At 41.4% G+C, this 27,810-nt stretch overlaps 1 protein-coding gene across 2 annotated transcripts in view; it reads right to left on the bottom strand.

Annotated features, from left to right (window-relative positions):
- Positions 1–2,092: 2,092 nt before the first annotated feature.
- hace1 (HECT domain and ankyrin repeat containing E3 ubiquitin protein ligase 1) overlaps positions 2,093–27,810 on the bottom strand; it is a 64,141-nt gene continuing 38,423 nt past the window's right edge. For both annotated transcript variants that reach the window (XM_055635013.1, XM_055635014.1), the window contains exons 16-24: positions 27,446–27,543; positions 21,888–21,975; positions 21,161–21,310; positions 18,124–18,320; positions 16,074–16,205; positions 13,415–13,513; positions 10,512–10,582; positions 5,366–5,479; positions 2,093–2,949 (exon numbers count right to left, since the gene is read on the bottom strand). In XM_055635013.1, the coding sequence (XP_055490988.1) occupies positions 2,847–2,949; positions 5,366–5,479; positions 10,512–10,582; positions 13,415–13,513; positions 16,074–16,205; positions 18,124–18,320; positions 21,161–21,310; positions 21,888–21,975; positions 27,446–27,543 (1,052 nt within the window). In that variant the 3' untranslated portion in view covers positions 2,093–2,846. The remainder of the gene's footprint in view (positions 2,950–5,365; positions 5,480–10,511; positions 10,583–13,414; positions 13,514–16,073; positions 16,206–18,123; positions 18,321–21,160; positions 21,311–21,887; positions 21,976–27,445; positions 27,544–27,810) is intronic.

The raw sequence follows: 27,810 nt of genomic DNA, 5'->3' as shown, positions 1-27,810 counted from the left end.
TTCCTGTTCCCATGTGCTAAAGATGAGAACTAGTGGTGTATGTCTGCTGTATTTCTATTCAGAAATTGTGCACTATGCCTAAACTGCAACAGGGTTTCAGAAGTAGCACACAAAAAACAGCAACTGGCCTGGATAGAATCGATGTGGAGAGGGCGTTTCCACTAGTGGGAAAGTCTAGGACAGAGGTCACAGGCTCAGAATAAAAATACATACCTTTCAAAAGAGGAGTCATGTCTTTAGTCAGAGGGCAGTGAATATGTGAAATTCATTGCGAAATGGTTGTGGAGGCCAAGTCAATAGATATTTTTAAGGTGGAGTTTGAGATTCTTGATTAGTACAGATGTCAAGGGTTATGGGGAGAAGGCAGGAGAATGGGGCGGAGAGGAAAAGATAGATCAGCCATGATTGAATGGTGGAGTAGACTTGATGTTCGAATGATCCTATTCTGCTCCTAGAACTCATGAACATGAACCGAGGACAAATTTGTATCCCAAAGACGATTCTGACCGGTTGCAGAAACAAGGAACTGCAGACACTCGTTCACAAAAAGTGCTCACTAGTTCAGCGGGTCAGGCAGCATCTAAGGAGAACACGGATAGGTGACGCTTTGGTTGGGACCCTTCTTCAGATCCCATGTAAAACCTTTACCCCTTATTTTAAATCTACACAAATTATGGAGTAAAAGCACATCATTCTGCCTGGATAGTACACAGCACAAACAGCATGAAAATTGTATTCTGAATTCAACCGAATCTTACAGATTGTACCTAATGCACATTCAGAGCAGTATTAGATTCAGTTTGGCATTTTTGTTTTAATTTATTTGTTGGTTTGACTATTTCACTGCATATTTGTTAGTAGAGTAAAATATAAAGTCTGCAGGGAAAGTACACATCAGCTTTGACAGCAGCTGTTGAGAGGACACGATAATATCTCAAGTTAAGGTATTTTGACATTGATCCAAAAGTGATTGATGAGGTCAAACCTCTTCGTGTTCAAGAGTACAGTACAATAGGTCAAATTAACTTCAGATAGATACAAAATGCTGGAGTAACTTAGCGGGTCAGGCAGCATTTCTGGTGAAAAGGAATAGGTGATGTTTCAGGTCAGAACCATTCTTCAGACCTTCTAAAGAGTCTGAAGAAGGGTTCCAACCCGAAACGTCGCCTATTCTTTCTCTCCAGAGATGCTGCCTGACCCGCTGAGTTACTCCAGCATTTTGTGTCCATCTTCAGTAGAAGCCATCATTTGCAATTCTTTCCTACACACGTCAAATTAACTTGATACATTCAATGGCCTCTATTAGAAACAGAACCATAGAAAATAGGTGCAGGAGTAGGCCATTCGGCCCTTAGAGCCTGCACCGCCATTCAATATGATCATGGCTGATCATCCAACTCAGTATCCTGTACCTGCCTTCTCTCCATACCCCCCGATACCTTTAGCCACAAGGGCCACATCTAAGGGCCTCAACTACATTCTGTGGCAGCGAATTCCAGAGATTCACCTCTCGGTGTAAAAAATGTTTTCTCATCTCGGTCCTAAAGGATATCCCCTTTATCCTTAAACTGTGACCCCTTGTCCTGGACTTCCCCAACATCGGGAACAATCTTCCTGCATCTAGCCTGTCCAGCCCCTTAAGAATTTTGTAAGTTTCTATAAGATCCCCCCTCAATCTTCTAAATTCTAGCGAGTACAAGCCAATTTAAATATGGTCTTGGCATAAGACTTCCTCTAAAAGGGCTTTGAGTTGTCATGTGTACAGAGGCACAGTGGAAAGCTGTTGTTGACTGCTAAACACGCAGCAGAACTACTTAGAGCAAGGGCTCTGCCTTAAGTGAGAATATTTTCTCTGAGTACTATGTAAATTGAGAATAAGCTCCTAATGGGAGCATGTCAACTCTGGCATAATACGCACCAAGGGAGGAGAATCCTGTTTGACTACTTTAGTAAACAAAAGACAGAGAACCAAGCTTAGAGACATTTCTCCTGTTTGGAACATTTAATTGTAGAAAAAGATATGCTGCAAGATGACAAACAATATCATTTTATTAAACTAAATATTAAATAATACAATTTATCTACCATGGCAAATTTTTCAATAAGAAATTTAATATTTTTTCCCTAAAAAGTCATGCAAACATCAAGAAACACAGGCAAGTGCATTACACTGTATGTACAGAACATAGCAATATATACAATGCATAATTTTCACAATATACAAATACTTTCATAACACAGTTCAATCCTTTTTTTAAGATGGCTATTAAGATTTGGCAGAAATTCTGCAAAGTAATTTTGGTTGTTAGAACGATCTATTAAATATATTCTGGTTATTTCTATCGACAATGCCCTCCCTCTCACAGAGATGTTAAATTATGAAGTCTGAATAGTAAACTAAAAATTAACACCACAAAAAAAAATAAAGCATCTGTCTGTTCTTTGTCTTACAAAAAATATAAAGAAATCTTGGCTTCCTCTCTACTGTAAATATATGACGTTTGGCAATTGACCCCACATATTCCAGCCACAAATTCAAGTTTGCTGAGTTATGCATTTCAGAATACCATTTCTATTTATTTAGCAACTATTTTCAAATTCCTATGCTTTTCGCACAAATGCATGATGAGTTGTGTGCAACAATTTTAAAAACAAAAGTTCCTAAAAAATATCACGCCAGCATAATGCCTGACGCGAACATTCAGTGCCTGCCATGCGTACACCAAAGTGCAAATGACAAAGTTGCCCGTGAGCCTGGAAACAACATTTTAAAATCAGGAGCGTTATTAAACTGGGTTGAGGAATAAAGTTCTCTCTCAGAGACACTTCCAAGGCTTCGGATGTACTCATGCCATTGTATATCCGTAGCTTCCGCAGTGCAATGCTACAAGAATCCGATCCTTCAGGTTTTCTTTGCTGGGGTATTCTGGCAATTTCAACATGTTGATGCTGGAAGAGAGATATTTTGCAACATTAAATTTGTACAAAGTACTGAATGATACTCATTATAAATACAACTGTGAACAAGGTAAGCATCTGAATATAGACACAAGAAAATAGGGCTGCACAATGGCGCAGCGGTAGAGTTGTCGCCTAACAGCGCCAGAGATCCTGACCACGGGTGCTGTCTGTACAGAGTTTGTATGTTTTTCCCCGTGACCTGCGTGGTTTTTTTCCAGGTGCTCTGGTTTCCACCCACACTCCAAAGACATACATGTTTGTAGGTTAATTGCCATGCTAAAATTGTAAATTGCCCCTAGTGTGTGTAGGATAGTGTTATAGTGTGCTGAGATCGCTGGTCGGCGCAGACTCGGTGGGCCAAAGGGCCTGTTTCCAGGCTATAATGGTTATATGGTTATATCTCTAAGCAAAACCAAATGCTGCAGTAACAATCTACAGTCCCTGCCTACACAGTAAGCATCTGAATTAATTTAGTTAGTTTAGTTCATTGTCATGTGTACTGATGTGCAGTGAACAGCATTTGTTGCGTACTAACCAGTCAGCGGAAAGACAATACGATTATAATCAAACCGTCCAGAGTGTACAGATACATGATAAAAGGAATAATGTATAGTGCAACAAAAAGTCAATAGGTGCAGGAGTAGGCCATTTGGTCCCTCGATCCAGCACCGCCATTCACTGTGATCATGGATGATCATCCACAATCAGTACCCCGTACCTGCCTTCTCCCCATATCCCTTGACTTCGCTATCTTTAAGAGTTCTGTCTAGCTCTCTCAAATCCAGAGAACCAGCATCCACCGCCCTATGAGGTAGAGAATTCCAGACTCAAAAAGTTTTTCCTCATCTCCGTTCTAAATGGCTTGCCCCTTATTCTTAAACTGTGGCCACTGGTTCTGAACTCCCCCAACATCGGGAACATGTTTCCTGCCCCTAGCGTGTCCAAACCCTTAATAGTCTTATATGTTTCAATAAGATCCCCTCTCATCGTTCTAAATTCCACAGTATACAAGCCCAGCCGCTCCAATCAAAGATAGTGCAAGAGTCTCCAATGAGGTAGATAGTAGCTCGGGGGGAACCCACATTCCCTGAAGAAGGAGGACATCTCAGATGTCCTAGCATTGAACACCTCATCTTGGTAGCAGATGCTCAGAGATGGAGGCATCTGCAGTTCTAAATTTTCTACATCTCAGGGCATAACAGCCTGTTTGATAGGCATCCTTTCACTCATTGATGCACAGTAGCAGCAGATTGTACCGTCAATAGGTTTCACGAGCAATTCACCAAGACCCCTCAGACACCTCCTTTCAAACCCACCTTTATCAGTCAGATGGATGAGACCAGCAACAGCATGCGCCCCCCCCCCATGGAAATCATCCTTCAAGCCACATACTGTCCGGACTTAGAAATATATCACCGTTCCTTCACCACTGGGCCAAAATACTGGAACTCTCCCCAGTAGCGTTACCTAAACCGCAGCAATGCAGCAGTCAGAGCAACAGTTCACCACCACCTTCTCAAGGGCAATTAAATGCTACTTAGCTTGCTAAGAACACATCCATTGAATGAATAGAAAATAGAACAATTGAGATAGTGTCTAAATGTGCCCGAAATATATTGGGCTGTGAGGCAATCTGTGAATATTCATTGCGAGGGTGTTCTACAGTCCATTCTGCACATTTTAAACTTAAATAATTCCAAGGCATGCAACAGTTTATGGCTTGTTAATCAATTTAGTCAAATATAAAAATACTATCTAATGGCAATTATTTTTATCAAACAGAATTACTGTCTACTATCAACTTAAGAGTTTTGTTTTAGAGATGCAGCATCGAAATAGGTCCTTGGGCCCAATGAATACACTAGTTCACCTGTACACTAGCTCTTTCCTACACACTAGGGACAATTTACAGAAGCCGTCTTTGGAATGTGCGAGGAAACCAGAACACTCAGTGAAATCCACGTGGTCTCAGGGAGAACTTAAACAACGTACAGACAGCACCCGTAGTCAGGATCAAACCCAGGTCTCTAGCGCTGTAAGGCAGCAACTCTACCGCTGCGCCACTGTGCCGCCCATAAGATCCATAAATATAAATATATATAATTGTATATATACAATTTATACATATTAAAATTGTGCGTGCTTGATAATTGCCAATCCAGGTAAAAATTGTTTGATCAAATAGGTGATAAATTGAGATGAATTTCTTGAAGAGATTCCTGGCTGCCTTAGCAAAATTTCACAGAAGTTTAAACCAGTATTCAAACTCACAAATATAACAAAAATTGATTTTGCTTACATTATCTTCCTGTCATAACCACCCAAAAAGACTGTAGATGAAATTAAAGATTTCACGAACTTGTAAATGTAATACGATTTTGGGATGCATGTGAATTGTACATACCATGTACTGGATGTGGGAAGCAGGTTGGAAGTGTATGGCACCGCAGCTATCGTGAACTTCTGCAACCCACTGCCACCCATCAGATACGCAAAACCACCATGAGGGACTCGGGAACTTGAAGTGTAGAAATGAAAAAAACATATTAATAAATGCACAAATACAATCTGTTTATTTTCACTGAAATACACTCAGAGTCATCGAGTGATACACTGTGGAAACAGGCCCTTCGGCCCAACTTGCCCACACCGGCTAACATGTCCCAGCCACACCAGACCCACCTGCCTGCGTTTGGCCCATATCCCTCCAAACCTGTCCAATCCATGTACCTGTCTGCTTCTTAAACGTTGTCAAAAAGTTGTATCAAAAAGTTAATACAAATGTCACACTTAGTACAGGGCATCAACTTGTGAGCCTAACTAGTGAGTAGGAATGTTAACATTTTAATTTTAAGTAAACTGTTCAAAGACACCAAGATAACAGGCCTGATTTCCAAAGCTTCCAGTCAGCTGCTAACAAGGGCCACCAAGTTTCTTTGAATATCAAAATCTCCCAATTTGTCATTCAAAAATGGTCTTGCTGATGTGGCAGATATTGCATGCCTTACAATGCTTCATCTATCAATGCTTCACCCTGTCAAGTCAATCTGCTCAGAGACAACCTTCATTGAGTAAGGCAATGAGGGAGGATTTTCTACTAAAGTTTCATTTACAAAAAGTAGTGCAGTGAAATGATTTGACCGATGCCTCTTCGGCCTTTTTGGTCAGACAACGATTGAATGACATTCAATGGGGGAGTTGATTTCTAGGTCAGAATGTTTCACTACTGGTTGATCCTTTCCTATGCATCAACAACCTGTGACAAGAATCCAAAATGAGCATAACCTGATGGTCAAACTGCACTGCAGCCATGTTCATAAGCTCGAGTACTGTCCGATTTACCTCCACTTCACTGGATGCATTCTTTCATGCAAAGGATTGAATGCCACAAAAATAGGGGGGCAAGATAATTTATAACAGGGAAATATGATGCAACCACAGAGAGTTCACCAAGTTCTTTAGGATTGTATTTCTGGTGTTGGTCAATTGATGCAATGCCTTAAATTTTTGTCAGATTTGTCAAATTCATCGCAGAAATCTGTTAGACAATCAAGTTTCTGGCCATTTGTGTTATGTTATTGCCAACAATTTTGCAAAGTTCCACTAACGATAGTACAAATTGTAATCACTAAAGCTTTTGGCAATAAAGCTCGGTACACGCATCAATAAACTAAACAACCAGATTGATGCATTTACCATACTTTAATCCACTAGACAGCTTCTTCAGTAACATTAGCCAAAATAGATACAACTTTTAATGCGTTGTTAGAATTAATGCTGCATAATGAAAATCCCAAATAATTCAAGATAGTCTTGATGAGACTGCCACGAAGCACACCAACACCTCCATTTCCTGAGGAGGCAGAGGAAATTTGACATGTCTCCAGTCACTCACAGACATCTACAAAGGCGCAATAGAACGCTTTCTATCGGATTGCATCAGGGAGTGGTTTGGGAACAGGTCTACCCAAGACCGCAAGAAACTGGAGAACTTGTCCATGTCCATCACACCAACTAGACCTTCCACCATTAACTCCATCTACACGTCATGCTGTTTTGGAAAAGCAGCCAACATAATCAAAGATTTATCATGGTCACTACTTCTCCCTGTTCTCGTACGGCAGAAGGTACATAAACTTGTACCCATTCATCACCAGACTCGGGAACAGCTTCTCCTACTCTGTTATCAGGCTTCTGAACGATCCTTCCGTATGCCAGGGTACTGTCAAATTCACCTCTACCCCATTGCGGACATTAGACTTTGTCAATGGCACTGATGTGCTACAATGCAAAGAACTATATTCTGCACTATCTTTCCTTTTATCTCTCTTTATTGTATTTGACTTCGACTCGATCGTATTTATTTATGGGATACCTGATCTGTGTGGATAGCATTCAAAAATGGTTCTTCTCTGTACCTGAGTACACATGGTAATAATGAAATTAAATCTAAGCTCCTCCTCCCAAAATTATAGATCTGTTCATTTTGTGAATAGCAAATTTGCTGCTGTCAACAGAATTAACAAGCTCCTCAGGAAGGCTGGCTCAGTCCTTGGGGTGGAGTTGGATTCATGGGAGATGGTCTTGGAGGGGAGGATGTTCCTCAAACTGCGGAGCATCCTGGACAATACAGCTCACCCCCTCCGTGACACGCTGGTCAACCTGAGGAGCACCTTCAGCAACAGACTGGTTCCACCAAGATGCAGTACAGAACACCACAGGAGATCCTTCTTCCCTGTGGCTATCAAACTGTACAACTCCTCCCCCTTCTGTCGTGGATAGACCGACTGCCCTTCTCTTTCCCCACCCCCTCCCTCCCCAATCTTTGCACATCCTCAATCCTGGTCTTTCCACTCGTCACTTTAATTTCATGTTTCATCGATCTTCTTGTGTTTTTTTTTTTTAATTACTGTTGACAGACAAATTTCCCTCCTGGGATAAATAAAGTTCTATCGTATAGTATTCCTAATCATAGCTCTAATTCCCAAGCTGCTGTGAAACGTGGAAAATAAATTATTTGGCCCTAATGCACTGTTCTCCTTTTTCTTAGTTTGCTCCCTTTTCCCCACTACCTCTCCCTACTGCTCTCAAGCTTTTCAATAATTATAAAGTCATTAAAGCTAGCAGGATATACATTTTGATCCAAACAGATGGCCATAACTAATATTCAGTCAAAATGAGACTCAAAAAGCTGGAGTAACTCAGCGGGACAGGCAGCATGTCTGGAGAGAAGGAATGGGTGACCTTTTGTCAGGTTGAGACTCAGGGGAGTCAGATTCCCGGTCTGATGAAGGGTCTCGATCCGAAACATCACCCATTTCCTTGTCTCCAGAGAAACTGCCTGTCCCCCTGAGTTACTCCTGCATTGTGTGTCTATCTTTGGTGTAAACCAGCATCTGCAGTTCCCTCCTACATACTAATATTCATAGACACATAGAACATAGGTGCAGGAGTAGGCCATTCGGCCCTTCAAGCCTGCACGACCATTCAATATGTTCATGGCTGATCATCCAACTCAGTATCCCGTACCTGCCTTCTCTCCATACCCCCGATCCCTTTAGCCACAAGGGCCACATCTAACTCCCTCTTAAATATAGCCAATGAACTGGCCTCAACTACCTTCCGTGGCAGAGAGTTCTAGAGATTCTGTTTGAAAAATGTTTTTCTCATCTCGGTCCTAAAAGATTTCCCATCTATCCTTAAGCCGTGACCCCTTGTCCTGGACTTCCCCAACATCGGGAACAATCTTCCTGCATCTAACCTGTCCAATCCCTTAAGAATTTTGTAAGTTTCTATAAGATCCCCCCTCAATCTCCTAAATTCCAGCGAGTACAAGCCGAGTCTATCCAGTCTTTCTTCATATGAAAGTCATGACATCCCAGGAATCAGTCTGGTGAACCTTCTCTGTACACCCTCTATGACAATAATGTTCTTCCTCAGATCTGGAGACCAAAACTGTGCACAATACTCTAGGTGTGGTCTCACCAAGACACTGTACAACTGCAGTAGAACCTCCCTGCTCCTATACTCAAACCTTTTGCTATGAATGCTAACATACCATTTGCTTTCTTCACTGCCTGCTGCACCTGCATGCCTACTTTCAATGACAGGTGTACCATGACACCCAGGTCTCGTTGCATCTCCCCTTTTCCTAATCGGCCACCATGTAGATAATAGTCTACTTTCCTGTTTTTGCCACCAAAGTGGATAACCTCACATTTATTCACATTATACTGCATATGCCATGCATTAGCCCACTCACCCAGCCTATCCAAGTCACCTTGCAGCCTCCTAGCATCCTCCACACAGCTAACACTGCCCCCCAGCTTAGTGTCATCCGCAAACTTGGAGATGCTGCATTCAATTCCCTCGTCCAAATCATTAATATATATTGTAAATAGCTGGGGTCCCAGCACTGAGCCTTGCAGTACCCCACTAGTCACTGCCTGCCATTCTGAAAAGGACCCATTTACTCCTACTCCTTGCTTCCTGTTTGCCAGACAGTTCTCTATCCACATCAATACTGAACCCCCAATACCGTGTGCTTTAAGTTTGTATACTAATCTCTTATGTGGGACCTTGTCGAAAGCCTTCTGAAAGTCCAGATATAACACATCCACTGGTTCTCCCTTATCCACTCTACTAGTTACATCCTCGAAAAATTCTATAAGATTTGTCAGACATGATTTACCATTCGTAAATCCATCCTGACTTTGTCCAATGATTTCACCACTTTCCAAATGTGCTGCTATCCCATCTTTAATACCTGACTCTAGCAGTTTCCCCACTACCGATGTTAGACTAACTGGTCTGTAATTCCCCATTTTCTCTCTCCCTTTTTAAAAAGTGGGGTTACATTAGCTACCCTCCAATCCTCAGGAACTACTCCAGAATCTAGAGTTTTGAAAAATTATCACTAATGCACCCACTATTTCTGGAGCTACTTCCTTAAGTACTCTGGGATGCAGCCTATCTGGCCCTGGGAATTTATCGGCCTTTAATCCATTCAATTTACGTAACACCACTTCCCGGCTAACCTGGATTTCACTCAATTCCTCCATCTCATTTGACCCGCGGTCCCCTGCTATTTCCGGCAGATTATTTATGTCTTCCTTAGTGAAGACAGAACCAAAGTAGTTATTCAATTGGTCCGCCATGTCCTTGTTCCCAATGATCAATTCACCTGTTTCTGACTGCAAGGGACCTACATTTGTTTTAACTAATCTCTTTCTCTTCACAAATCTATAAAAACCTTTGCAGTCAGTTTTTATGTTCCCTGCCTGTTCTCTTTCATAATCTATTTTCCCATTCCTAATTAACCCCATTGCCCTCCTCTGCTGGTCTCTGAATTATTCCCAGTTCTCTGGTAGGCTGCTTTTTCTGGCTAATTTGTATGCTTCATCTTTTGCTTTGATACTATCCCTGATTTCCCTTGTTATCCACGGATGCACTACCTTCCCTGATTTATTATTTTGCCAAACTGGGATGAACAATTGTATTCAGTCACTTGGCTTCAGTAAATTAACAATTTTGATCATAGATTGCCTTACCTGCCAGTCACAAATTGTAATAGTAACACACATTCTTCTTGAGTGAACTCTTCCACAACTTCCCAGAAACACTGGAAAAATAAAAAAATGAGTCATTTAAATGGCGATTGCGTACACTTTGCATGCAATCTTCCCACATGAGCTATAAAAAGAATAATGACAAATTATATGCAATCTTACCCTTGACCACAGTCTATAATGCATTCATTGCCCTATACTTTGATGCCTGAGCAACACAGTACAAGCCTTGGTTCACTGCAGTCTTAAGATTGTTGGAGTTTTTCATAAATTTAATGATCGACCATTGCAGAAGGCCAGTACCCATGGTTGAGGAATCAAGAACCATAGGACATATTAAGGTGCGAGGGGAAAGACTTAATAGGGACCTGAGGGGCATTTTATTTAACTCAGTAGGCGGTGGGTATATGGACAAGCTGCCAGAGGAGAGAGTTGAGTTATTATCACAGCATTTAAGACACTTAGACAAGATTGGAAAGGTTTAGAGGAATATGCAATAGGGTCCAGCTTAGATGGGGTATATTGGTTGCAATTGATAAGTTGGGCCAAAGGGCGTTTTCATGCTCGATGACTCTAGAGTAATTAAGAGTGCTATGGTCCCGGGGTCCCATTCAGCATAGGTAAAGACAAAAGGTTCCTTTCCCTAAAGTTTCTGATCATTTTTACCGGGAATGATTGAGTTAATGTAAGATGAGCATTTGACGGCATTGGGCCTGTACTCATTGGAACTTAGAAAGAGGATGGACCTCATTAAAGCCAAGCAGACAATGAAAGACCTAGATAGAGCGGATGTGGAGAGGATATTTCTAGTAGGTGGGAGAGTATCGGATCGGAGAGCATAGACTAAGTGTAAAAGGACATACCTTTAGAATGGAGATGAGGAGGAATTTTTCCAGCCAAAGGGTAGTATATATGTGGAATTCATTGCCAGAGATGGCAGTGGAGGACGTCATAGTGTAATTTTAAAGCGGAAATTGATGGGTTCATGATTAGTACGAGTGTCAAAGGTTACGGTGAGAGGGCAGGAGAATAGAATTGAAGGGGAAAATAGATCAACTACGATCTAATTGCCGAGCAGATTTGATGGGCTGAATGGCCTAATTCTGCCCCTATATCTTATGACTGAGATATTAACAGTAATATTCCACTGTGAAGGAACTGCAGCTGCTGGTTTAAACCGTAGACAAAATGCTGGAGTAACTCAGCAGGACCGGCAGCATCTCGGGATAGAAAGAATGGGGGATGTTTTGGGTCGAGACCCATCTTCAGACCGAGTCAGAGGAGAGGGAGATAGAGATGAAAACATAGAAAATAGGTGCAGTAGACTATTCAGCCCTTCAAGCCAGCATCACCATTCAATATGATCATGGCTCATCATCCAAAATCAGTACCCCGTTCCTGCTTTATCCCCATATCCCTTGATTCTGTTAGCCCTCAGAGCTATATCTAATTCTCTCTTGAAAATATCCAATGAATTGACCTCCACTGCATTCTGTGGCAGAAAAATCCATAGATTCACAACACGGTGAAAAAGGATTTCTTCATCTCAGTCCTAAATGGCCTACCCCTTATTCTTAAACTGTGACTCCTGGTTCTGGACTTCCCCGGGAACATCTATGATGGAAGAGGGGAACCCTCGTTCCCTAAAGAATGAGAACATCTCAGATGTATGAAACACCTCATCTCGGGCACAGATGCATCATAGACAGAGGAATTGGGAGTAGGAGGATAGAGTACAAGATGCAGATAGGGAAGAAGTGTAGTCTAGATAGCTGTTGGAGTTAGTAGGTTTATAATAAATGTCAGTCGATAGTCTATCTCCTGTGATGGTGACCGAGTTCAAGAAATGGTGGGGAGATGTCGGAGATGATCCAAATACAATTTGAGTGCAGTTATTATGGTATAATGTATATAATATTCCAATGCTGTTAATAAGAGGATAATTGGTGCATTTCTGTATCCTGCTTAATCTTCCATTTTGGTAAATATTAACGATTTTCAGTTTCAGTGTTTCCCAGCTGTTATTAGGCAACTGAATCATCCCACCACAACTAGAGAGCAGTCCTGAATTACCACCTACCTCATTGGAAAGCCTCTAGAGTATCTTTGATTGGACTTTACTGCCTTTTCTTGCACTAAACATTATTCACATTATTCCCTTTATCATGTATCTGTACACAATGAACGGCTCAATTGTAATCACGTATTGTCTTTCCGCTGACTGGGTAGCACGCAACAAAAGCTTTTCACTGTACCTCGGTACACGTGACAATAAACTGAACCTAACTAAATTTAAGCTATGCCCTTTTGTCGAGAAGCTTGAAAGCATGCACCACCATTCTCAGGAACAGCTGCTTCCCCTCTGTTATTAGGCGTCTGACCGTCGTTCCATAAGGTAGGGTACTGTCCGATTCACCTCCACCTCATTGTGGACATTGTACTTTGTCTCTGGAACTGTTGCGCTACAATGCTGAGAATTATATTCTGCACTCTGTATCTGCCCCTTTGGTCTATCTATAGTAATTGAACGACTTAATTGTATTTATGTTTGGTATATTTGATCTGTTTGGATTGTATGCAAAGCAAAGCTTTTCACTGTACCTTGGTACACATCACAATAATAATCCTAAAGCCTATTTTAAATTGATATTGCAGTGCAATTCCCCCCAAAAAACCTGATTAGCAGCGCAAGTAATGAATTGTAAACTGATTACATTTTGCACGTCTCTGGAATTTCTTCATCATGGAATCTTTCTTCAACCTTGAAGTATATTGTTCTTGAGACAACTTTGCGATGTACTCTGTACTATATATTAATAAAGCAGCTTAAATATTGACAAACATACACAGAAAATTGATTTTATTTGTTATTGTGTTATTTGCACCTTTATCACTGGGTCTTCTTTCTCGTAGCCACTCGTGTATTCAGTATTGCTTTGCCAGTCAGTCACATCAATCTCTGGCATGCCAGACAGTAGTAATTCCTTTAGAGAACAATTTGTCATCGTTATCCATGCAGCTGAGAAACAAAATTCAGACTAGAAATAAAAAACGCTTACATTGTGCTAATCCCATCTTCCCTTTTCAAAGCTCTTCACCAACTTCGCCAGTATTATTACATGTCATTTTAAAAGATTAATAGAAAAATGTTTTGATTTAATTCTCAACTCTATCAGGCATCTCTTCAGGGTCATATTGCTATAAATTAGCATCTAACTCAGTTGAAAATGATCTTGAGAAGTCTATTGAAGTACAGTCACACCATATGGCACAGTCTTCACAGTTTGACACTATCCCTTCACAGTTGTGAGATCAAAAAGTCCATAATAAGATGACTTTTTTGACTATCAACTACTTCCTAATGTTCATAAGTCTTAGGAGCAAAATTAGGCTATTCGGCCCAAGTATTCCGCCATGCAATCACAGCTGATCAATCTTTCCCTCAACCCCATTCTCCTGCCTTCTCCCCCATAATCCCCGACACCCATACTAATCAAGAATCAGCAAATCTACGCCTCAAACATATCCATTGACAGCCTCTACAGGCGTCTGTGGCAATGAATTCCACAAAATCACCACCCTCTAACTACAGCAATTCCTCTTCATGTCCTTTCTAAAGGTTTGTCCTATTATTCTGAGGCTATGGCATCTGGTCCTAGACTCTCCCACAAGTGGAAACATCCTCTCCACATCCACTCTATCCAGGTCTTTCACTATTTGGTTAGTTTCAATGAGGTCCCGTCATCGTTATAAACTCCAGCAAGTACAGGCCCAGTGCCGTCAAACGCCCATCATACGATAACCCAATTATCCCAGGGATCATTCTTGTACATCTCAACTTAATGTTAATCAAACAGCAATTTATATGGTATATAAATTCATGTGTATAAAATCATGAGGGGAATAGATAGAGTGAATGCACAGAGACTTTTACCCAGCATGGGGGGGAATTAAAGGTACACAAAAATGCTGGAGAAACGCAGCGGGTGCAGCAGCATCTATGGAGCGAAGGAGATAGGCAACGTTTCAGGCCAAAACCCTTCTTCGGACTTGGGACATGGGGGAATTAAATACAAGAGAATACATCTTTAATGTGAGAGTGTAGACAAAAATGCTGGAGAAACTCAACGGGTGAGGCAGCATCTATGGAGGTTCTCCAGCATTTTTGTCTACCTTCGATCTTTCCAGCATCTGCAGTTCTTTCTTAAGCATTTAATGTGAGAGGGATAAGTCTTAAAACAAACCTGAGGCAACTTTTTCCACTCAGAAGATGTTAGGTATATGGAATGAGCTGCCAGAGGAGGTTGGTGCGGCAGGTACTATAACAACGTTTAAAATATATTTGGACAGGTACATGGATAGAAAAAGTTTAAAGGTTTTATATGGGCAAAATGTGGGCAAATGGGACTTGTTTAGATGGGGCATTTTAGTCGGCATTTACGGGTTGGGCCAAATGGCCCGTTTCCATGCTGTGGGATTCCATGACATTACCTCCCCCTCACCTTAAATCTATGTCCTCTGATTTGATTTACGAGGGTGTTGCCAGGGCTTCAGGGACTGAGCTATAAAGAGAAGTTGAGTGGGCTGGGGCTTCAATTTCTTAGAGTGCAGGAGGATGAGGGTTTATCTTATAGATCAAATATGATTATATGATCAAAATCATGAGAGGAATAGATCGGGTATATGCACAGAGTCTTTTGCCCAGACTAGGGGAATCGAGAATCAGAGGACATATGGTTAAGGTGGGGGGGGGGGGGGGGGGGGGGGGGGGGGAGAGTTTAATGGGAACCTGAGGGGTCACTTTTTCACACAAAGGGTAGTTGGTGTATGGAACAAGCTGTCAGAAGAGGTAGTCGAGGCAGGTACTATTACAACGTTTAAGAAACATTTAGACAGGTGCATGGAAAGGATAGGTTTGGAGGGTTATGGGCTAAAAGCAGACTAGTGTAGATGAGGCATGTTGGCCGATGTGGACAAGTTGGGCTGAAGAGCCCGTTTTAACACTATGACTTTATGACTACAATTTACTGATTTTTCACTCATCTACTATTTCGGATCTGTTTCTTTCATTTACAAAGCTTATGCTATGGTAACACACCATTCCATGCATGCGAATACATTTCGCCAATTTTTCCATGACATATCACTTAGCCTTGATCATTTACAAAATTTTGCTCAACAAAGCTCACAGGAACTCATGCATCCTTAAAATGGAAATACTTAAGGTCATAAGTGATAGGACCAGATTAGGCCATTCGGCCCATCATCTACTCCACCGTTCAATCATGCCTGATCTATCTCTCCCTGCCTTCTCCCCATAACCCGTTACACCTGTAATAATCAAGGAAAATTTAGACAAGTACATGGATACCTGGACCGGTACAGGAACACTTGCACTGTGAAAGCAGCTGAGGGGGTTACATGACTGTCTGAAGCATTTAATGTCCTCGTTTATCTTTTCTTCCACTCCTTAATTACTTACACATATCAATACATTAATCACATACCCTGGATGAAAACATTGTTGATACAAAGTGCACTTACCAGCTCATATTCATCAAATAGCTGAATTAGGGATGGTGGGATGAATAGATGAAAGCCTGGCAAAAATGCATTTATCTGAGGCTGAATAGCTCGAGTCATTCGTAACTCAGTGACCAGCTGAACATACTCGGCCTAGAAAGAAACGGTAGTTCTTTAATGTTCAACTCGTAGGAAGCCCATTAACTGAGAAACTGCACGCAGAGATGAGTTAACATGGCACATTTAAGCATTAGCACCTTTCATTTGCCTTTTAGCCATTATAACAAACTGGTAGTTTTGAGAGGCCTTTTGCTGATGCTGGCTTTGTACTCATTCCCAGATCGTTAGTCCATACTGGTCCAGAGACACAACTGCAGCCTTTATGTTAAAAAGACTTGGGCCAAAAAACTTTTTATACAAGATGACACCTGTGGGTAATACACTGAATGACAATTTCTTATTTCTCAAGCTATTTGAAGAAATCTACAACTTTGACAATTCCAGGTGAAAAAGGCAGTGGAAATTCTTCCTTCCTCAACCACCTCAACTTCACAATACTGTGAAAATACGATGTCAAATCACCCGCTTCATTTCAAATCCCAGGAAATGCAATCCAGCTAGGCCTTGCCTTTACTCCTAATTTAACACATGTAATCCAGGTAGCTATCTTCAAGGTCTTAGAAACAAGGCCTTGAAAAATGAAACCACTGTAGATGTCAAAATTCCAAAAATAAAATCCACTGGAAAAACTCAAGTCAGGCAGATTAAGTGTAAAGAGAGTGAGAGTTATCATTTCAGTCAAAGACACTGTCAGCTGAAGGATCTTCAACCTTAAATGTTAATTCATCGCCTCTTTACACAAATACTGGTTCACTAAGCTGGGCAGAAATGTTCAGTGATATAACTAAACAGTACTCCAGATAGTCATTTGTTTAGCTCCAACACAATAGCGGCTATGCCTATGTACGACCAATACAAAAGTTCAGCAATCAACCAGCTTCCAAGAATTTCGGCACCTCAGATTCACTGAAACTTTGGTGACAATACCTACCTCCAATACCGTTTCAGGAAGTGCGTTCCAAATGTGAATCAATCTTTGGACGGAAAAATCTTTTCTCATTCTCTTGAATGAAGATTTACGTGGACGTTGCCAGGGGGACTGAGCTATTAGGAGAGGTTGAACAAACTGGGACTCCATGGAGCGCAGGAGGATGAGCGGTGATCTTATAGAGGTGTATAAAATCATGAGGGGAATAGATCGGGTGGACGCACATAGTCTCTTGCCCAAAGTACGGAAATCAAGAACCAGAGGACATAAGTTGAAGGTGAAGGGAAAAAAGATTTAATAGAAATCTGAAGGGTGACTTTCTCCACATGAAGGGGTAGTGGGTGCACAGAACGGGCTGCCAGAGGTAGTTGAGGCAGGAACTATTGCAACAATTAGGCAGGTACATGGATAGGACAGGTTTGGACGGGATATGGGCCAAACACAAGCAGGTGGGATTAGTATAGATGGGGTATGTTGATCAGTGTGGGCAAGTTGGGGTTCAAGGGCCCGTTTCAATGCTGTATGACTGATTTATGACCTTTATCCACTGGCAGACCTCAGTCAGAGTTAATCATAACATTTCCTCCATCCAATCAATTCTACCTCATTCGGTTATTCCGTTATTGCTGGTCAGTTTTTCTGTTCTTGCACTTTTTCAGATTGCACCACAATATTTGCACTGCAGTTTTGAATTTGTTGTAGTTATTGGTGAATCATTGCCATTTACTGACTAAACATTAGTTTACTGCGCTTCATGCAAATAAGGAGTTTGTATTGCACTCTGGTGTGTATGACAATAAACTAATCTGAATGTTTGTAACCTTATATGTAGCAGAGATTCTAAAATTATCTTCATTAACATTGTTGAACATATGATGTTATTTACTGTAAACTGTGCAATCCACATACTGAAAAACTTTCTGATTATAAAACCACATCAGCTCTGATAGAATTAATGGCCAACGATGATTGGTGAGAGACAGCTGCCACATGAAGATGAAGCAACGTTATAACTAACTTTACCTTATTATCCTGTGTGACAAGAATACTAATGCCCCCTGGTTTTAAAGGCACCTCCTCCATTGCACCAAATACATCAGTCTCGACGGAAAATGTAAGTTCCAGGCCCAGTTCACTAATGTCATTGTCCAAAATCCATTGAAGGTTTTTAGCATACTCTGGATCTATGGATGCCACATCTTGGTAATTTACAGGGGTACCTGAAAAAAAAAATACAGAACAGAACAACCATTAACCATCAAGTGCAGTGAGAATCTAGTCTATAATCATCATATGTACCGAAAACAGAACAAAATTGTTACTTCCAACAGCATTACAGGTCTGTAAACAGTATTCACAACAATAAAAAAACAAAATTAGAGCAGGACAAAACCCCAATGTCCCTACATTAACCAAGACAAAAGACATGTGAATGTGGGAAATTACCAATCATAAGTTCATAAGTCAAGTCTATTCCGCCATTCAATTAGGTATGTTACAAAACTTACCTTCAGCGGCGCTGCAATTCTGCCACTGGCCGTGTGCGTGATTTTGGCGCGTTTGAGGGGGGGGGGGGGGCGGGGTTAAAACGGGGTTTTTTTCCCGACCTGGTCCTGAATTATATTTGTTGGGAGTGCAAGATGTTGCTAAAGAATCGTTCCTACAGCCGTTCTGTGTGTTTTTTTTTTTTAATTCACCCGACAAGTTAATCGCTGGAATGATTTTAAAATCAGCTTCTGAAGCCGTCAAACCCGACAACTGGGACGGATTTTATGGAGGACAAGGTAAAAGAAAGTAGTTTATTTTTATGTATAAAAGTGTTTCTTAAGATGTATTTATTTCACATTTTAAGTTGTGAAACGATGATTTTTCACCCAGAAGAACCGGCAGTGTATGTGCTGCTGATATGAGGGACTATATTCACCGCACCCTGAACGTTCCAAATGGTCCCGTTCCAGAAAATCCCACTCGCAAGCTGATTTAAATGGCTATTAATTTACAGGTATTAAACATCAAATTCTTTCCATTTGGCCTATAAACCCATGACAATGAGATTTTAAAATTATGTTATATTCTGAATTCTTGTGTGAATGTTATTTGGACACTTACGCTATTTAAAAATGTTCATCTATTCTTAAGAAATGGATAGATGTTTAGATCTAGTAATTGAATTTTGTAATTAGCTACAATTAGGTAACTAACTAATTATAGGCTTTAATTTCAAGTCATTTAAGTGAGATTGTTTCATATTTGTTTCAGAATGCTTCAATCTACAATAACTGAAAATTTCTTTCAGTTCTCTTAAATTTTAAGAAAGTTATCGACTTTTAAATGTTCTCGATCACAGCTTTTGTGTTAAGTCAATGAAAAAGCAATAGGGAACAAGATGCCAATTTTCGAGTATGAAAACTTTTTTAATACTGAAGATATGAAAGTGAATTAGGTGTCAAATTAAACTTATTTTTATGCTTTATCTGATGGGATAAATTAAAGACTTGATTTTTTAAACTCAAAATTTTGTAACGTTGCTAATTCAATCATGCCTGATCTACCCTGTTCTCCTGCCTTCTCACCATAACCTTTGACACCCTCACAACTCTGCTAAAACTAAAGACACAAAGTACTGGAGTAACTCAGCAAGTCAGACAGCATCACTGGAGAACACAGAGAGAACAGCCCAAGGACAGGCCCTTCGGCCCACAATGTCTGTGCTGAACATTGATGCCAAGACAATCACATCTACCTGCACATAACCTATATCCCTACATTGGAATGTGCTACGAGTGGTGTGGGTGGAGGCAGATATGATAATTGTGTTTAAGAGGGATTTCGACAGGCATATGGATATGCACGGAATGGAGGGATGTAAATCACATAGTAGGAAGGAGATTACTTTCACTTGGCATCATGCTCAGCACGGATATCGAGGGCCGAAGGGCCTGTTCCCGTGCTATGTTCTGTTTTAAACCATTTGCTTAGATGTCCATGTGAAGGAAAGAACTGCAGATTCTGGTTTCAATCTAAGGTAGACAAAAATGCTGGAGAAACTCAGCGGGACAGGCAGCATCTCTGGAGAGAAGGAATGGGTGACTTTTCGGGTCGAGACCCATTCCTTCTCTTGAGAGATCCTGCCTGTCCCCCCTCCAGCATTTTGTGCCTGCTTAGATGTCCATCCTCTACACCCTCAAAATTGCTGAATTTGAGAAGAGACGAGTGGGATTAGTGTAGATGGGGCATGTTGGTCGGCGTCAGCATGTTGGCCCAAAGGGCCTGCTTCCATGCTGTATGACTCTATGAAACTTGTGTATTCATGAGCAAAAGTATGTACATACCACAGCCTCTTCTGTGGTCTATATATTATCTAGATCCTAGCCCCTGGAATTTTCCCCCAACCCCCTGACATTTTTTGGCTCCTCGTAAACCCTGCAAGACATTCCTTAAAATCCCTTTGGAGTATGGTTTTGGGCAGCTTTTGTTGAGTTCAAAATCAAGTGATGATTTTATGTAAAGCCTTGAGATGCTATTTTATACTCCAGATAAATAAAGGTTGGTATTGTTATTAACAAAGGCCCCTTTCCTCAACATCAAACATTACAGGTGCCCACCCTTTTTATTCCCATATTTATTGAATATAGCCTGTTTCTTCATCACATAGATGTGATTGCAAACCAAAATAACACATGCACTCGATGTGTGGTTTCTCATCCATGTATTGCTATTCTTGGAAACGTAAGCTCAAATTAAATGGGTGGCACGGTGGTGCAGCGGTAGAGCTGCTGCCGTACCACGCCAGAAACCTGGACTCGATCCCAACTGTGAGTGCTGTCTTGTACGTTCTCCCCGTGACTGCGTGGGTTTTCTTCGGGTGCTTCATTTTTCCTCCCACATTCCAGCCTTGCAGCCTTGTCAGATAATTGGCTTCTGTAAAATGTTCCTAGTGTGCAAGATAGCACTAGTGTGCGGGGTGATAATTGTTCGGCGTGGACTTGTTGGGCCGAAGGACCCATTTCCACTCTATATCTCTAAACTAAACACAAACTTCAAGCCAAACAATGCTTACCAAGTATATGTTTGTAGAACGAACGTGTAAAGTAAATGTTAACCAACTGTCGGTGATAAAGTGCTAAACCTAGAATTTGCCCTGCAAACCGGAAATAATTCAAGTGGTCCGGATTCACTGAGGAATTGCTGTTTGGCTGGAAAGTGGAACCTGCAACAAAAAAAGATCAATCAAAAGTAAATCGCTTCCTTGGCACAATCGATAAAGAAAATATACACTCAAACAAGTAACTTCCAAAATGGCCAGGTGGCAGAGGCCTTCCCAAGGTGCTGTGGCCGCGGTGCCTGCACGGAAGACCTAAAGGCACATCGGTCGGTCGGTGTAACTGGGAGGGAGCTGGAGATGTCGGACACGAGCAGCAAGGGCCGGTAGGAGGGTGAACCGGGGTAATGTTTCCAGCGCCTTCAAGGTTGGCTGCAGGAGGTGTCCCTAGGAAACAAAGATGGCCGGGCGAGGAGAGGGACGTCGGTTCATGGGAACTGCTCCAGTACATCGAGCACGCGGGCCGACCGGGCTTTGGAAAAAACGCCAAAACATGGCAGCGTCTGCATGTGTAATATATGCAAGCAAAATTGTGCAGTTACATATGGCACAAATAAAGCACCATTGAAATTTAGTTTGGATAAATGTCTATTAACAAGCTTGAAGGTACCAGCATGGTGAAAAGGCTGAGACCTTAAAGATTTCAAACCCGCAATGAATATTAAAGTGCATCAGAAACACATACCATCAGCTGACTGAGTGAAGAGTGCATAGTCTGGATTAATAATTTCACTGGACAGAATGTCAAACCATTCACGCACCACTCCTTGGCCCTGAATGCAAAAATGGGCAATAGAAAGCAAAGGAAATATCAGATTTAACAGTAGACACCCTAGCTCTTTGTTCCCATCACCCTTTCATCAAACTCAGCCCCTAGTGCATCTCTCAGTCAAAGCGATTGGACATCTTACCAATACGATTTAGAAAATTTCTCATTAACTTATAACATTTAGACACAGTTTATGACACAGAAAGCAATCATTCAGCTGTGTCCACACCAGCTAAAAATGTATTTAAAAAGTTTGCAGTCCTTCAAGTGTTTATTATTTTATCTAGACTCTTCTTCTTTGCCCTGATCACTGCCAAATTAGCAACCCAGGATTTTCTTCAAGAGAACTGGGACTCAAAACTATCTGGAAATTTTGGGTGCCAATTTGCTTCATATTAAGAAAGATTCATTTGACATTTGATCTTATGGAGGTGTATAAAAAACATGAGGAATACATCAGGTAGATGCAGATTCTCTTGCCCAGTGTAGGGGAATTGGTTGTCGGATATTTAATAGGAATCTGAGGGGTAACTTTTTCCACACAAAGTGTGGTGGGTGTAGCGGCCATTGGTGTGTCATAAATTATGGCATTTGCCTTTAAACTTTGTCTGTCTGTAACTATGTGGGTGGGATTTATTACGTAGTTGGAGGCGTGTTTGCAGCTGGGATTCTCGGGCAGAAGCTTACAGTATTTTAGTTTAGTTCAGAGGGGGCATGGTGCGAGGGCATATCTTTCGAACATTCGAAGCTTTCTAACATTAAAGAAGCCACATGTCGGAGGCATATGCTAAAGTTTTGATTACGAGTAACACTAAAGTGTACCTAACAAGGAGTTTGGATGAATATCTTACTGTTTTACTTCGACAATAAAGAAACTATTAATCAAGAGACTGTGTTTTGGAAGATTTATCTTTCATAGAAACATAGAAAATAGGTGCAGGAGGAGGCCGTTCGGCCCTTTGAGCCAGCACCAACATTCATTGTGATCATGGTTGATTGTCCCCAATCAACAACCCGTGCCTGCCTTCTCCCCATATCCCTCGATTCCACTAGCCCCTAGAGCTCTATCTAACTCTCTCTTAAATCCATCCAGTGATTTGGCCTCCACTGCCCTTTGTGGCAGGGAATTCCACTAATTCACAACTCTCTGGGTGAAAAAGTTTTTTCTCACCTCAGTCTTAAATGGCCTCCCCTTTATTCTATGACTGTGGCCACTGGTTCTGGACTCCCCCAACATTGGGATCATTTTTCCTGCATCGAGCTTGTCCAGTCCCTTTATAATTGTATATGTTTCTATCAGATCCGATTCTATAAGATCGCCGGCTTTGAATCTCTCGTGGAGAGCTCCCATGCGTAAACGACACTATCTCCTTACCCCATGTTTTCCTCAGAGTGGCTAGAGGGAGCAATTCCTTGAACAAAATAATAATCTGCCACTATACTGGGTGTATGGAACGAGCTGCCAGAGGAGACAGGGACTATCCCAACATTTAAGAAAGTTAGACAGGTTAAAGGATAAGATAGGTTTCAAGGGATATGGGCCAAACGCAGACAGGTGGGACTAGTGTAGATGGGACATGTTGGCTGTTGTGGACAAGTTGGGCTGAAGGGCCTGTTTCCACACTGCATCACCCTGTGACATAAATATAGACAAGTAAAACAGACCACTGGCAAGCCTGCAGTCACAGCAGTTAAAAGCAATCTATTTGTAAACCAGGTTAAAGTTACATTTTTTAATTGACTTTTTTCCCCTCAAATTGCCAGAACATTGAAAGTTACTGGTCAGATTACTCTAACCGATCGGATGTCACAGGGTAAATAAATATTTATCACCAGATTTATGTTTGCCATTTCTACTGGTTAAGTTTAACAATTAGGAGCAATTTGCAAAGCAGAAGGGCCCTAGAACAATTTCCTTGGATGAATGGGGTGAGCAAAAGTGTACGAAATTAGGAAGCACTTAGAAAAGACAACAGAAAACTTCTAAAACCAGAGGGAAGGGATTGATGTATAGGTCTAGAGGGGATGAGGAAGCAGATTATCTAATAAATTCAAGGAGCAGAATTAGACCATATAGCCCATCAAGTCTACTCCACCTTTCAATCATGGCTGATCGACCATTCCCTCTCAACCCCATTCTCCTGCCTTCTTCCCATAACCCCTCACACCCGTACTAATCAAAAATCTGTCAATCTCCAGCCAATCAAAAACTCTATCCAAGCCTTTCACTATTCAGTACTTTTCAATGTGGTCTCACCTCATTCTTCAAATCTCCAGTGACTACAGGCCCAGTGCCGTCAAATGCTCATCATAGGTTAACCCACTAATTCCTGGGATCATTCTTGTAAACCTCCTCTGGACCCTCTCCAGGGCTAGCATATCCTTCCACAGATATGGTGCCCAAAACTATTAATAATATTCCAAATGCGGCCTGACCAGCACCTTAGAGCCTCAGCATTACATCCACATTTTTGTATTCTAGCTCTCTTGAAATAAATCACTTTTGAAAAATAATTTACAGATTTACTAACTTGTAGACCTACTAACTCATTGAGTTTTTTGAGGTGACGAATGTGATCAATGAGGGTAGAGCTGTGGATTTTGTCAACATGGATTTTAGTGAGGCATTTATAAAATCCTTATAGTTGACCGTCTAGAAGATTAAGATGCACAGGATTATAAATGACTTTGTCGCATGAATGCATAACTCGCTTACTGATAGAAGACAAAAGGTTGTACTGCAAGGATAATATTTAGGATTGTCTGATCAGTACTGAGATCTGTATAATCTCTATATAGTGGAAGGCTTTTGTGGACTGTGAGGAATACTGTCAATGTATGCAGCAGGATATAGATCAGCTACAGAAATGGGCAGAGAAATAGCACAAGGAGTTTAATCCGAGCAAGTGTGAGGTATTGCATTTCACATATAATTAATGACAAGACCCTTAACAACATTAACAGCATTATGTACAATGGGATTTTGGAATCCAAGTCCATAACTCACTGTAAGTGGCATCAGAAGTAGATGAAGTAGTAAAGGCAGCATATAATATGCTCGCCTTCATTGTTGGGTTATTGAGTACAAGTGTCTCACGGTCTTGATGCAGTTTTATAAGATTTTGGTTACGCCACATTTGGATTATTATGCCGTTTTAGTCACCCGATTACAGGAAGGATGTGGCTGAGGCTCTACAAGGCGCTGCTCAGGCTGATTATGGGCACCATATCTGCGGAAGGATGTGCTGGCCCTGGACAGGGTCCAGAGGAGGTTTACAAGAATGTTCTCAGGAATAAGTGGGTTAACCTATGATGAGCGTTTGACGGCACTGGGCTGTACTCGCTGGAGTTCAAAAGAATGAGGGAAGGAATCTCATTGAAACGTACCGAATAGTGACAAGCTTGGATAGAGTGGATGTGTAGAGGATGTTTCCACCAGTGGGAGAGTCTAGGACTAGAGGTCACAGCCTCAGAATTAAAGGGCGTTCCTTTAGGAAGGAGATGAGGAGGAATTTCTTTAGTCAGACGGTGGTGAATCTGTGGAATTTTTTGCTACAGAAGGCTGTGGCAGCCAAGTCAATGGATATTTTTACGGCAGAGGTGTACAGGTGTCGGGGGTTATGGGAGAAAGCAGGAGAATGGGGTTAGGAGGGAGAGATAGATCAGCCATGATTGAACAGCAGAGTAAACTTGATGGGCTGAATGGCCTAATTCTGCCCCTAGAATTTATGAGCATGACATGGAGGCTTTGGGCTTGGGAGCAGAGGTGGTTTATCAGAATGATGCCTGGATTAGTGAGTATTAGCTGTGGGAGAGGTTGGATAGACTTGGATGTTTTTTTCTGGAATGGCTGAGGGGAGACTTGATGGAAGAATGTAGGATTATGACAGCCATAGATAGGTAGACAGTCACAAGCTTTTCCCCCAGAATGGAAATATCACATACTAGAAGCCATAGCTTTAAGGTGAGAGGGGCAAAGTTTAAAGGAGATGTAAGGGGGAAGTTATGTCTACACAAAGGGTGATGAGTGCCTCAAACATGTTGACAGGCAGCTATGATTGCATTCAAGAGACTTGTGGATAGGTACATGGATATGCAGAGAATGGAGTGATATGGATTATGTGCAGGCAGATAAAAGTTGATTTAGATATCAAATGCTGCAAGGCTTGGTGCTAGGGCCGCAACTATTTAAAATATAAATTAACAATTTAGATGATGGGATTAAAACATTAGCAAATTTACAGATGACACAAAGCTGGGTGGCAGTGTGAACTGCAAAGAATATGCTAGGAAGTTGCAGGGTGACTTGAACAGTTTGAGTGAGTGGGATGATGCATGGCAAATGCAGTATAATGTAGATAAATGTGAGGTTATCCACTTTGGCGGCAAGAACAAGGAGGCAGATTATTATCTCAATGGTGTCAGATTAGGAAAAAGGGAAGTGCAACGAGACCTGGGTGTTCTTGTACACCGGTCACTGAAAGTAAACGTGCAGGTACAGCAGGCAGTGAAGAAAGCTAATGGCATGTTGGCCTTCATAACGAGAGGATTTGAGTATAGGAGTAAAGAGGTCCTTCTGCAGTTGTACAGGGCCCTGGTGAGACCACGGAGTATTGTGTGCAGTTTTGGTCTCCTAATTTGAGGAAGGATATCCTTGCTATTGAGGCAGTGCAGCATAGGTTCACAAGGCTATTCCCAGGATAGCGGGACTGCCATGAGGAAATATTGGAAAGACTGTGCTTGTATTCACTGGAATTTAGAAGAATGAGGGGATCTTATAGAAACATAAAATTATAAAAGGACTGGACAAGCTAGATGCAGGAAAAATATTCCCAATGTTGGGTGAGTTCAGAACCAGGGGCCACAGTCTAAGAATAAAGGGGAGGGAGGCCATTTAAAACGGAGATGAGGAAAAACGTTTTCACCCAGGGAATTGTGAATTTGAGGAATTTTCTGCCACAGAAGGCAGTAGAGGCCAACTCACTGGATGAATTTAAGAGTTAGAGAGAGCTCGAGGGGCTAGCGGAAGCAAAGGATATGGGGAGAAGGCAGGCACGGGTTACTGATTGCGGATGATCAGCCATGACCACAATGAATGGCAGTGCTGGCTCAAAGGACCAAATGGCCTCCTCCTGCACCTATTTTCTATGTTTCTATGTGTGTAGGATGGAACTGCAGATGCTGGTTTAAACCAAAGATAGACACAAAAAGCGTGACATTTGGTGTTTGAAGGGTCTCAATCCAAAACGTCACCTATTCATTTTCTCCATTGATGCTGCTTGACCTGCTGAGTTACTCCAGCATTGTGTTTATCTTTGGTTTGGCATGGAGAATGTGACCAGAAGGGTCTGGTCCTGTGTTGCACTGTTTTACGTTGAATGTTTTATTAAAGCAACTCTATTGCCTAAATACAGAACATGGGTGCCAGAAATTATTGAAAACATTACTCATTCTGAAAGGGAAATGGCACATACCATCCCTTCTTCTCCATGAAATCGCACAGCAACACCTTGTTTCAATTTTTCAAAGCTTGCTTTTGAAACAACTTCACAGCTACTGTGGAAAATTGAATCTACAAAATGAGAACCTGTGTTACTATTGCATTTTCCAGAACAAAGTAATGGATGTGATTAAGACAACTATTTATGTTGAGCACCGCTGGATATAATAGACTTGACATTCTCACACACAAATTAGCCGCAAACATGTAACCAAATATGATTAACAGAATGCATTATTAGAACTAACATGCATTATATTTTCCATGGCACACAAAAATGCCAGAGAACCTCAGCGGGTGAGGCAGCATCTATGGAGTGAAGGAAATAGGCAACGTTTC

The sequence above is a fragment of the Leucoraja erinacea genome, chromosome 5, assembly GCF_028641065.1.
Source record: "Leucoraja erinacea ecotype New England chromosome 5, Leri_hhj_1, whole genome shotgun sequence".
In the NCBI taxonomy this organism is placed as follows: domain Eukaryota; kingdom Metazoa; phylum Chordata; class Chondrichthyes; order Rajiformes; family Rajidae; genus Leucoraja; species Leucoraja erinaceus.
This window is presented reverse-complemented; position numbering and strand designations above follow the sequence as displayed.